Source organism: Podarcis pityusensis (genome assembly GCF_964106645.2).
Source record: "Podarcis pityusensis genome assembly, chromosome: 4".
Taxonomy (NCBI): domain Eukaryota; kingdom Metazoa; phylum Chordata; class Lepidosauria; order Squamata; family Lacertidae; genus Podarcis; species Podarcis pityusensis.
In genome coordinates, this window is record NC_138027.1 from 26,196,086 (window position 1) to 26,209,528 (window position 13,443).

The window sequence follows — 13,443 nt, forward strand, 5'->3', positions numbered from 1 at the left end:
AGGAAAGAATCATTTCTGACCTACGACTTGTCCTTCCCATACGTCAAGCTAGAACATTCAAGATGACAACGTAAGAATGGGATGGGACAGAAGCACCTGATTGTTGGACGAGGAGTCCATATCTTCCAACGTTCTGTCTTACAGTGTAATCCTAATCATGTATAAGGTAAAGGGACCCCTGACCATTAGGTCCAGTCGTGACCGACTCTGGGGTTGCGGTGCTCATCTCGCTTTATTGGCTGAGGGAGCCGGCGTATGGCTTCCGGGTCATGTGGCCAGCATGACTAAGTCGCTTCTGGTGAACCAGAGCAGCGCACGGAAACACCGTTTAGCTTCCCGCCAGAGCGGTACCTATTTATCTACTTGCACTTTGATGTGCTTTCGAACTGCTAGGTTGGCAGGAGCAGGGACCGAGCAACGGGAGCTCACCCCGTTGCGGGGATTCGAACCGCCAACCTTCTGATCGGCAAGTCCTAGGCTCTGTGGTTTAACCCACAGCGCCACCCGTGTCCTCAACAGAGCTTACGCCTCCATAAATTGATTTGCAGCTATTGAAAAAAAAACAGAGTTTTCTTTTTTCTTTTCTTTTCTTCCAAATCCTTTGTTATTTTATTCACATAGTATACATTCTTTACAACAAACAACTCCGAAATAAACAGACAACTCCAAAATAAAATCATATGTAACAAAACCATAAGTCTCATGTTTTCATTTACACTGATCTCCTCTCTGATACCTTTACTTGATATTTCTTGCTGCTTTCTGCTTTCCTTATAGAATCTTTATTAAAAATTTAAGTCTCTTAAATCCTATACCAATCTTTAACAATTTCAATTAATCCCTTCACCTCTCTCCCCCGCAGCCCAGCACTTCCCTCCACCCATGTGCGACCTTCTTTACCTGCTATTATATTTGTTATTGTTGCGTTATTCACTTTATTTGTTATTCCATCCTTAATATATTATTATCCTATCTCCTTGTGCCTTTTAAACTTTTGCATATTAATCTTTAATCTCCAGCACCGACTTTTGAAAAACAACACAGTTTTCAACTGGCAAGTCTCCTTGCATTGCAAAGCTAACCAAATCAGAATGAATTCGGAAAGGCTTACTTCCATGTAAATGGGATTCAGGCTGAAGCTTTAGTATGGGAGTGAAGGCTGGATTAGAGCAATGAGCCACCGCCATCTCCCAACTTTCTGACAGCATTCTCATGGGTTTACAGAGCAGAAGGGTGGGTGGGGCATTAGGAGATTAGAGACTTAACACAACCTCCTGCTCCCAACTTTGCAAAAGCCATTTGCAACTGATGAGGAGGGCTCTAACCCAGAGTGAGATCCCCCATGGACCACTTAGACAAGTGAGTGTGGCCACCTACATCACCTGACACCACCATGCCACCAGATGAGTATTTTTTCCTTTGCAGCCTAGCCTGAACTGTCAAATAAAAAATGTTGGTTTTGAACCCAGCCTTAAGAGGAACTCAATGGGGCTTGACGTCACCACTGCACGGACCAGCTGACTGGCAGCCTTGCCCATGGAAGCACACTTGTCATTTTATGCATCGGTTTCTTAAAACCTTCCTGCTGAAGTGCAATTCAAATTCAAAGCACGCTGGGAATCTTGGCTTGAACAAATGATTATTTATACATTCACTATCATAATTTTGTGCAGCATGGGGATTCCCTGTGGTTGTACCCTCTCCAGAGATGCACATGCGCCACAGACTGCTTGCTATATATAAGCATCTCCAGGTGCAGAAATGGCAGGCCAGAGATCACAAAGCTAAAAAGTGGATAGTCATTTATGAGGAAGTAATTAATTATTGCTTGGGCACTCAGAGCCAGAGTCATTGGTCCATCCTCACCATCTCTGCTGAGACATGTTATTTTCTGTGTGCACAAGGTTCCACATCAGGCTGCATGCACAACGCTGGGAAATCAGTGGATCTGCCCCTTTCTTCTGCAAAGGCTGTTAGCTACGATGGGTAAATTCTATCTCCAGTGCTGGAGGCAGTATGCTTCTGACTAAATGCCAATAGCTGGGGACCACAAGCAGGTCCTGCTTTCAGGCTTCCCAAGGCAACTGGTTGGCCACTGTGAGAATAGGAGGCTGGAGTAGATGGGCCTGATCCAGCACGCTCTTCTTACAGCGCCAAAGAAGCTTTGCTCATGTGTAACAGGAGTTATGCATGTTTTTTTTAAAAGGTATTTGCCAATACTGCAAATATAATCTTGGTTTGTGGGACCCACTTCTTTTGTTGACTCTATGCTGCTCTGTTGTAAATAAATATTGTAAATAAATGAATAGTGCAGAATTCAGCAGCCAGGTTGCTCACCGGAGCAAGATGGTTTGAGCATATTACAGCGATCCTGGTCCAACTGCACTGGTTACCAATTAGATTCCGGGCCCAATTCAAAGTGCCGGTTTTGACCTATAAAGGCTTAAATGGCTCAGGACCACAATACCTCAAGGACCGCCTCCTCCCATATGAACCTACCCAGACCCTGAGATCATCTTCCAAGGCCTTCCTTCATGTGCCACCTCCTTGAGAGGTCCAGAGGGTGGCAACATGAGAATGGGCCTTCTCTGCAGTGGCTCCCTGTCTGTGGAATGCTCTCCCCGGGGAAGTTCACCTGGCACCTTCATTATACAGCTTTAGGCGCCAGGCAAAAACGTTCCTTTTTAACTAGGCCTTTGCTTGATCTTATTGACATCCAACACCCTTTTAGAATGTGGTTCTTTTGGAGGGGTGGGGTTATTGGGTTATTGGTTTTGGTTTGATTTTATACGTTGTGGTCTTGTCAGTGAACCTCCCTGAAACCTCCGGGTATAGGGCGGTGTATAAATTGAATAAATGAATAAATAATAGAATAAAAAAGATGTGTTATAGTCATAACCAGTTTCTAAATATTGACCATGAAATTCCTAACCTAGCCAAGTATTCAAGTAGCAACAGTTAAAAAAAAAAATTAACATTTAAAATACATTCCATCCATTACAGCTCCAAAAGACCTATCGCCCTAAACAAGGCTACTTTGCTTTCCTTCCAACAACATTGCCAGCTTCATATTTAACTACTTATAATAACACCCAGCAGAGACTGACATGCTGATCCTATGTTTTAAAGAGATATACAGTCATACCTTGTGTAGCGTTTGCTTCAGGTTGAGCGTTTTCAGGTTGCGTCCCGCAAGTACCGGAAAGGGTTAATTCTGGGTTTTGCTGCTTGCGCATGCGCAGATGCTCAAAATGATGTCACGTGCATGCACAGAAGCAGCGAATCGCAACCCATGCACACGCAGACACGGGTTGCGTTCTGTTCATGTTGCAAACAGTGCTCCGGAACGGATCCGGTTTGCAACCAGAGGTACCACTGTATTACAGATATTACACCAAACGTTCCATTATTGCAATATACCTACACAACATATACTACTACCCTTTTAGAATAACACAAGACCTACATCCTAAATATCATACAACGTGGTGGGTGTGCATTTATCAACGGCTCCATGTTATATTGCACTGGGAACGGAAATCCCCGTACTGTATCAAGGAATTATCTCTGTACTGTACCAAGTTAATCTCAGTGGGAATTAACTTCATAGAGCCATGTTGTTTGTTTTGCAAAAGTGTGTGTGTTGGTGGTGTTAATAGTCAGGATCAAACTTGTCTCTGCCTCTGGATGTTTTCTAATTTAGCACAGTTGGCAGCTCTTCAATGCCTAAACATGCTCAGGTATGCTTTTGAGGGTGTAATCATTCTACTGAATGGGACAGGCAAATTCATGAAGCCAGATGTTGAGTTAAAAGGAAAAATAATTATCCACTCAGTCTCAGACATTTCAGTGACAATAACAAGTTATATCTTAAACGAATCTTGTCTTGTTGACCTACATGGGCGGCTCCCATTTTCCCTCAGTCCATCACACTGAATGTTGCCACCAGTTAGGAAAAGATCTCACTGTGTTGGCCAAGTGATTATGCATCCACATTCACATCACACCCACTCACACACCCATGTACATGTGAGAGTACAACACGGTAGTAACCAACGTTTGCATGTGATGCTTAGAGCACATGTGCACACAAGACAACAGCTCATTATACCGCAATAACTGCAAAACCTGCTTGGTTTTATTGCTGTCTGGCTTTGAAACCTTCAACTTTGACAACATGCCAAGAAGGTGATACTTTTTTATGAAGGCTCTTCAGATTGGTAAGCCGAACAGCTGCTGGTCCTGTTCTGTTACTCTTGAGCACCTATATTTCAGCAGCACCAGTGTGCTAGATGATGTGCAGCAAGGGTGGGCAGAAGCGAGATCATGAGTGATTTGCAGGAAATCGGCAAACGTTTATAATTCAGGCACTGTAATAATTGCAACGACCAAAAAGTTTCCCCTTCCCCAAATTAAGGCTGCATACACAGCATACATTCAAACCACACGACATCCTTTAAAGACTCCTGGGAATTGTGGTTGGTTAAGGGTGCTGGGTAAGCTACAGTTCCCAGAATTTTGCAAGGGGGAGAGAAGCCATGTGCTTTAAATGTACAGTGTGTGCAGAATTTGCTTTATCAAATAAAAGTGGTTTGGGGACTGGGAAAGACAGATGTTGATTTATGTGTGAAAGGGCTTTTGTGCATACTGATAATTTACGTATTTTATGCTGCTTTTTTGTAGCATTACAGTGGTACCTCGGGTTAAGTACTTAATTCGTTCCGGAGGTCCGTTCATAACCTGAAACTGTTCTTAACCTGAAGCACCACTTTAGCTAATGGGGCCTCCTGCTGCAGCAGCGCCGCCGGAGCACGATTTCTGTTCTCATCCTGAAGCAAAGTTCTTAACCTGAAGCATTATTTCTGGGTTAGCGGAGTCTGTAACCTGAAGCATATGTAACCTGAAGCGTATGTAACCCGAGGTACCACTCTAATTAAGTGTTTTAGATTTGTTGTTAGCCGCCCTGAGCTCAGTTTCCTGAACCAGGAAGGGCGGGGTATAAATAAAAAATTATTTATTATTATTATTATTATTATTATTATAAATGGTCTGAGCATGTGCTCAGAAGCACCCTCTTCCTTAATTCCTAGCTTATGTCCACCCACCTGAGTCACTGTTTGGCACCTGGCTCCAGTTGGTGGACGTCAACTTTCTAGCAAAGCAGACAAACGAAGGAGGTGCCATAGGCTATGTGCAGAACATAGCAATGAGCTCCTTCTCTGAGAATTTGTTTAACCCACATTAGACAAAGCTGTGGCAGGTAAGAGTGGGGAGCAAAAATCCTGACAATGTGTAGATGGGCCAGAAAGAAGATAAGGAGTTAAAATTATTCAAGAAATACTTCTAAAAGAGTTGTAAACAAAGACCCAAAGAGAGGAGAGAAACTGGATTGAGGAAAAATGAAAGGGCCGTTGCTCCAGGCATAGAGAGAGCAGCCTACCAGAGGAAGACTGAAGTTCTGCATTGTATAAAGAGAGCTCAGAGCTCAGCTTGCAAGATCATCCCCAGCTTTGCACATGAACCAAGTACATGCCAGGAAATTGATTGCTGGCTCAGTTGCACATCAGGCAGGTGGCCTGCCTATAAGAGAGGGATGGAGAGCCGGTGGTCCTCCAGATATTGTTGGACTCCAAGTCTCATCAGTCCCCAGCCAGCATGGTCAAGGATTAGGGTTGGTGGAAGTTGAAGTCCCACAGTATCTGGAGGGTCACAGCTTCCCCATCCATCCCTATTTTTATAGATATCATGGGTGATTGTCTACTCATTTTACTCAGAGTAAAGCCATCAAAACTAATGAACATGACTAAGCTAGGTCCATTCATTCCAATGGGTATAGTCTGAGTAAAAGTGAGTTGAAGACTGCCCCTCTAAAAACAACACAAGAGTTTTTCTGCATCTATCCATTCATTTATCTCTTCTTAATTTTTAAAAATGGGAATGTTAGTGCAAAACTGCTCCACAGAGTTGACAGGCTTTCCTGATATTATCATGCGAGGCCAGCCAGCCAGCCAGCAGCCAGCCAGCAGCACAACCAATGTCTGCTTTAAACTTGCAAAAGTAGTTTGATCTTGGAGCGCGTTAGGGAGATTTGGACTGATAGCAACCTCTCTGGAAAGCACGTTGCGTATTTTCTCCTGCAGGTTAAGGCTGTAGCCGTATGCACATTTACTGGGAAGGAAGCACCATTGTATTCTATGAGATTTACTTCCAGGGAAGTATACACAGATCTGGGTTGAATTTTGATTTAGAAATACAATAAGAGGAGCAAAGACCTCAGTGAAATTATGTTTTAGCTGCACTAATTTTGTTGGGTTCTTAAGTTTGGATGAGATTTTGGTTTGTACTACGTGCAAAAGAGATGTTGACCACAGTTCCAAGCATACATGGATAGGAATATTGTACACTGTACTCCATGAAATTTTCTCAGTAAAAATACTTTGGGTTGCATTGTGCAAGGAAGCATCACTCAAACCTCAACACTTTTACCAGAGTTCAGCATATGTGACCTTGTGCAAATGTCCTCTCATGAAAATGAACCAAGCAAACTGAGAGTCCCAAGCCCAGTCCTAAGACAGGCTAAAGTAGATCAGAAGATAAGAGTGTAACAGCTCATGTTCCAGCTGCTAAGCCCGTAAGAAATCATATATATATATTGGCATGGCAGAGACATTTTGTCAGCCCTGCAGGCAAGTGCATTGGAACAAATGTTGGAGAGAATGGGATGGATAAACTAGGAGACCGGAGATTGTCTGCTTTCTCCCTTGTAACAAAAGACATGTGATATTTTAACTCTGCACTAGAGTTCCACTGGAGTCCATTAGAATTTCACATGGGTTTTCCCCCAAACAGTAATAAGGTTAATAGCAATACACATTAGGTCTTACATCACCCTTCAACAACTGTGTAGACACCACACATTTAAAACACATTTCCCGCCCCTTCAAGGAATCATTTAATTGTAGTTTACCCCCCACAATTCCCAGCACCCTTAACAAACTATAGTTCCTAGGTTTCTTTGGGGTAAAAGGCAAAGGTAAAGGTACCCTGGACCGTTAGGTCCAGTCGTGGACGACTCTGGGGTTGCGGCGCTCATCTCACTCTATAGGCCGAGGGAGCCGGCGTTTGTCCACAGACAGCTTCTGGATCAGGTGGCCAGCATGACTAAGCCGCTTCTGGAGAACCAGAGCAGAACAAGGGAACGCCGTTTACCTTCCCACCAGAGTGGTACCTATTTATCTACTTGCACTTTGACGTGCTTTTGAACTGCTAGGTGGGCAGGAGCAGGGACTGAACAATGGGAGTTCACCCCGTCTCGGGGATTCGAACCGCTGACCTTCTGATCGGAAAGCCCTAGGCTCAGTGGTTTAGACCACAGCGCCACCCGCGTCCCTTCTTCTTTGGGTTAAGTCATGTGTTTTAAATGTATGGTGTGGATCTGACCTCTGTGGTGGCAGCTTGCATGTAGAACTCCATGCCCTAAGAACTCTGATTACCTCCCAGTTCCAATGAATTCAAATTGTAATACAATTAAAGTCAATAAAAGAAATAAAGGAGTGAAAAATACATTTGAGAATCACTATGAATATTTAATGTGAACATGCCATGGACCACCTGAATGAAGCTCAGGGACCACGGTTTGGGAAGCACTGCCATAGATTGAAAAATCATGTTTCTGATAATGCTCCAAGGCTTGGTTTGGGAACCTGTGTCCCTCTTGATGTTGATGGACTACAATGCCCATCCTCCACAATTATTGGTCATGCTGGCTAGGGCTGATGGAAGCTGGAGTCCAACAATATCGGGAGGGGCATAGTTTCCTCATCCTTGATCTAAGGCTTGCAGCTTCCTGAACATGCACTGTTTGCATCACTTGACAACGCAGCTAAATCTAATCTGAGAGCAGAGGTGCATGACCAGTTTGGCTGCACTGAGTGCTGCAGAGGGCACCACAACAAGGACTCAGAATGGAGTGCAAGAAGCGCTGAATTTCGGCATTGCTGCTGAAATTTGAAAGCCCCAAGTTGACCACTGCTGATAATGAATCACCACTTCCATTCTTCCTTACGAAAACATTGGTCCCATTGCCTTTTGAGTTTCCACTGCAACTGTGCCAAGAGAAGCTTTTCCAGTGGAAGTCATTGCATTACCTCTTTTGTAAGCAATCAGTAGCCTTTAAGCATCCATTATGTTGGCAAAACCTTTCTCTCTAGTTAGGGAAAACTGAGAGAAGAGAAAGGTATAGGTGCAGCAAGGAGAATGGAAGGGAAAGAGGAAAGGGGAGGAGGACAAGGAGACAGGAGGGAAAGGAAGTAGAAAAACAGGGAATGGGGGAAAGAAGAGTTCAGAGAGGGAGGGAATGAATGCGGCAGGTGGGAAGGGAGAGAGGGAACATCTGGATGAGAAGAAGAAAGGAGAAACTGGCATTATTTCAGCTAGAATCCAAAGCAAACAGGAGGCCAGAGCATTCATCCTGGTTCCACTGAAGTCGGTGGTTATGCTTACCAAGCAGCTGAAGTTGGCTTCTGCTGGCCCAGGTGCCTGCCTGATGCATGCTCATAGCTGTGGTGTGCTTCTGTTAGAGCTCAGGGTCTGAAACTGCAGCCTGTGTAGCGTAAACCACTTCTTCAAAAAAAGCGGCGGGGGGTGGGGGGGAAGCATGAACCTGAAATAGCTTCTTCTTTTTTTTCAGGAAGAACCCTGAAGAGGCCTCCTCATAGCTATTATAATAACTAAATATGATAGGTATGATACTCCCATAATTGTCAGGTATCTAAGCAGAGCTTTTATATTCAAATGACACATGTCACTGAATTATCAGAATGAGGCAAACTTTTAATAAAAGGCAGGCTTTAGATAGCTCATGGCAACATCAGCGTTTGTAATCATCACCATGTACTGAAGGATTCTGTCCACAGATAAATTTGGGCTCAAGTCCAAAACCCCACTTAAATCAGGACCCTTGAACTGAAACTAACTTTCTCTCATTGACCAAGCACATTTAAATCCAGATATCCTAGTTTAATTGGATGCTGGACAAGGCTGTAAGAGACGAGTGGAGAACTTCCAGAAATTGCTGGACTAAAACATAAGCTTACTATTCACCATGTTGGCTGAAGCTGATGGCATCCAACAAAAGAGGAGGCCCTCTGGGTAGTTCCACCTCCCTCAGACGTTTGAGGAATCATGGGCCAGGAGAGGGCATTCTCTGTGACACCACCTGAGTTGATGCAATTGGCTTCTTCACTATACAGCTGCCAGCAAATGCAGTAGACACACCTCTTTAGTCTGGACTTTGATATCTGAGACATGTTTTTTTGGGGTCCACCATATCCCTGTTATTGCAATCTGTTTTAACTGCTTTGAATTTTAAATTGTTGTAACCCTCCTTAGTACCTGCTGGTGAAGCGCAAGTAATAAATTTAACCACCACAACAACATATGGAGAGTAACAGATCCTTCTTCCCGTAAGATGTTGGTCGTCAACTGCTTAGGATGGATTTATTTTACACACCCAAACTCAGCAGTTTTGCTATCTCCATACCACAGATCTGTTAACACAGGAACACACTACAGACAGACACACACACACACACACACACACACACACACACAAAAGGGTTGCTTACAGCTGCTTCTCATTGATGTGGTATATCTACGTATGCTTCCAGAAATTGCTCATTGACACCTGTGGTTGTATGAGTTATTGTGGATAAGTATTCTGATAAGGGAAATGAAAGTGTGAATCCACCTGAGATGTCATTAATTTCTACAGCCCTGTTCTGGAGGGGAAATGGTTTGAGGACCACAACCTTTGATTGCACTTATCTGCTGAGCAGAAGTCAATAGTGAAAGGCATTTAACATCCAACCAAAGTAGGTTTCTCATCTTCTTCTTTTTTGGCGCGAACAATATTTCCACTGAACATGATGCTTGAGTGGAAGTAGCACGCCACTCTGTGGTATGCGTGGATAGGTTTTAAAAGCTGTTTGGTTTGCAGAAATATTTTCGCTGTGAAAATTTGTAGCCCGTCTAGCACATGAACTTCTCTTTTGACAGAATTTCTCCTTGCTAGGGATTGAAGGCCAAATTAGACAAAGTACTTTTCCACATTGTAAGCAATTCTCTGAATGGTTTTTACAAAGTACAGTGGTACCTCGGGTTAAGTACTTAATTCGTTCCGGAGGTCTGTACTTAACCTGAAACTGTTCTTAACCTGAAGCACCACTTTAGCTAATGGGGCCTCCTGCTGCCACCGTGCCGCCGAAGCACGATTTCTGTTCTCATCCTGAAGCAAAGTTCTTAACCTGAAGCACTATTTGGGGTTAGCAGAGTCTGTAACCTGAAGCGTATGTAACCCGAGGTACCACTGTAAAGGAGCATGTCCTGAAACAAAATGTTGAGTCGTGGAGTGCTCCTATTCGCTGTTCAGTCAGTCAGTCATGTCTTCTAGGGATACTCCATACCATTCGCCCTCCCACCTGGTTTGTCCTCCCTCCCCAGTCACGCAACATTCCAGGGTCACTGAGAATGCTCAGTTCTCATTCCGCTTGCCTTAAGGAAACATTTTTATTTTTCTGAAAATTTTCAGGTTTCTCCAAACCTGCTGCTAACTCTCTCTTGTGTGTAGAGATGGTGTCATTTTGGCTAGATGAGGACTATTGCTTGGAGAAGTGAGATTGTTATCAGTGCATATCAGGGATGTGATTGAACAGCACCCAAAAACAGTGGCAGTCTGGAAGTGCTCCCCTGCCAAGTACAAATTTGGATTGGATCCCCAATGCCTGATAGTCACCTAGTTGGTTCTAAGTCCTAGAGCACTTCAAGACTGTCACTAATTCTGAGTGGGATTCAACCACACCCTGGCAAATTCAGGCTCCATAATTAAAGCTGATCTGTAGCTCTTGCAGAACAAACATGATTTCCCAAAAGATCGGACTTCTTTGATAAGGAACACGATGGGAAAAAGAACTTGAAACCGTGGGATAGCACTTGTGTGACATGACAGCTACAGCCACAGTGCAAGCCTTCCTGAGAAACCTGGGAATTACATTTGGTTACGGGTGAGGGGAATCGTAGCTCTGTGAGAGGTAAACTATAGTTTGCAGGATACTTGGGGGGGGGAAGAAATGTGCTTTAAAGGCCTGGTGTGGATGTGATCTGATTCTAACCTCTCTGCAAATTGGGATGAATGCTCATTACATAGCCACCGTCTAATCTCTGCAAACAATTCAGGCTGAACGCTCAAGAAACCCGTTGTTTACTCCAACTATCCTTATCAACATTTTTGCAGGCACCTTTTCCTTTTCTATGTGTTTGTATTGCCAAATAACATCAGGGGATGAAACTGTAGAGCTCAAAAGGGCCAAGCAACCAACAAGAAATCTCAATGGCAATTTGAGCAGGCATGTGAAGAGTATAATGGTTTCAACTCAGCTACAGAGCACGTGGGAATCCAGGATCCGCAAGCAGGAGATGAAGCAACTTAGGGAGGCACAGCTGTTAAGAGCCGTAACAAGGGCTTAATAAGCTCAACAAGCCATTAAACCAGGCCAGAGGACTATCAGGAGCACAAACTACAGTCTAGCTGAAAGGGTGGTGTGGTGACAAAAAAAAGAACCATTTGTGTGATGTCGTAACCAAGTTGCCAAAATGCCAAATAATATCCCCACCACTTAACAGATGCCAGAACCTGTGAAAAGATGAGAGGCAAACAGATGGAGCAAAGTAACTTGGAATTACTATAGTCAGGCATAGTTTCACCAGCTATTTGTAATATTCTTATAATCAAGTAATTGATTTAGGCAACTGGCTTGATTGTTGCCATGCCTATATTTTGATGAACTTGTTGAAAGGACAATTCATTCCCTTATTATGAATGTGTTTGCTGTATTGAGATACTGTGGGTTGTTATATTTTTATCAGTTCTGCGGAAAAAGGCCCTGAGCATAATATATACATACCTTGTATTTTTAGGTGTGCACCCAGTATGTTTTAAAGCTTGTAGAATATATTACTGATATATTATACAGGTACACTATACAGGAAGCAGCTCCAGGTTTTAAATCCTGGCTATGCCCATGTGGGGATGGAAAGGTGCTTAACCTTTCTGAAAGTGGTTTCCTTACTCCAAATCAGCACACGCACCAAGTTTGCTAAGTGTATTTCTGTATTTTGCAAAATGCAAGTGAAGGTGCTTAATGAGAAATCCTATCTAACAGCACAATTTACATTAGCAGCAAATAAACTACAACAAATAAACAGGTTAAACATTTTTGTTTTTACCTACAAAGCCGTAAACAACGGAGTCACTATATCTATAGGGAAGGTGTTGTGTCCATTTTGTATTGCTTTTGAACCTACCTACCTTGTTTTTGTACTGCTTTAAAAACCCATTTGTGTCTTTATGATATGTATGTAAATTGTCTAGAGACATTTTATATGAAAGGCGACTCATAAATTAACAAAAATAGTATCTCCACTCACTAAGCTAATTGAATAAGGCCCTCCTGTTACTTATGCTGTGACATGTAGAGATTTATTTAGAACCTTTTCATCAACGGCACTTCCAAAATTCACTCTTCCATGAATTGTGCAATGCAATTCTCCAGCCAACAAATGTGCTAAAAACATGTATATTCTTGGGTAAAGTGCATGGGCGTAGTCAAGGGGGGAGCAGGGAGGCAGCTGTGCCCCCCCCATCAAGTAAAACAATAGAAATACAGTACTCTACTGACCAATCACGTCGTTTCTGCCCCACCCCACCTAACAAAAATCCTGACTACACCCATGATAAACTGTGCATCAAAACGCATTTATTACTAAAAATGAAATCTAAGCGCATTGCATTTGGGTAAAGTGCTTTGCAAAAGTGTATGTGTTAGGGGAAACTGCATACAAATCCATTAGGATAAATTCGCATTAAAATGCCAATTAATTGTGAGAACTTTTAACTGCATGTATAAACACATACATCACAAACTGATGTGGAGAACAAAGACTGGAAAAATAAGAAAATGAGAGCAACCAAAGTCGACGCATTTGCCCAGCCCTAACTGTGGCTGCTGCAAAACTGGGGGCCCCACGTGGTCACGGATTAAAGCCGGGGTGAGGAACGTGTGGACCCCTAGCTCCCACCACCAGCCGCAGCCAGCACGCCCAACAGTTAGGAAGAAGGAGACCTGCAGCCCGACAACAGCTGGGAGGCCGCCACTTCCCTACCCTCGGACTAAAGCCCAGCTCGGCACGAAGGCGGCCAAGTGTTTGGCTATCCTGGGCGAAAGAAACGGCAGAGGAGAGCTTCTGCGGACCCTAACGGGAGCACTGCCCGTGAGAAGTCGCAAAAAGCGGGCTTCGAAGGCCGTGAAATGGGAGCAGCGCCGCTTGTGACGGTAGAAACCTCCTCCGCCTCTCTCTCCCCCGCCTCCTCCCTCGCAAGGGCTGGGC

At 43.7% G+C, this 13,443-nt stretch overlaps 1 protein-coding gene across 3 annotated transcripts in view; it reads right to left on the reverse strand.

Moving 5' to 3' along the window:
• Positions 1–8,572, reverse strand: part of FLT3 (fms related receptor tyrosine kinase 3) — a 59,414-nt gene extending 50,842 nt beyond the window's left edge. For 2 of the 3 annotated variants that reach the window (XM_081004091.1, XM_081004092.1), the window contains exon 1: positions 8,503–8,572. In XM_081004091.1, coding sequence (XP_080860217.1) covers positions 8,503–8,557 — 55 coding nt within the window. In that variant the 5' untranslated portion in view covers positions 8,558–8,572. Of the gene's footprint in view, positions 1–3,145; positions 3,189–8,502 lie in introns of those variants that run through there. The other variant, XM_081004093.1, reaches the window with a different exon arrangement.
• Between the last annotated feature and the right edge of the window lie 4,871 nt (positions 8,573–13,443).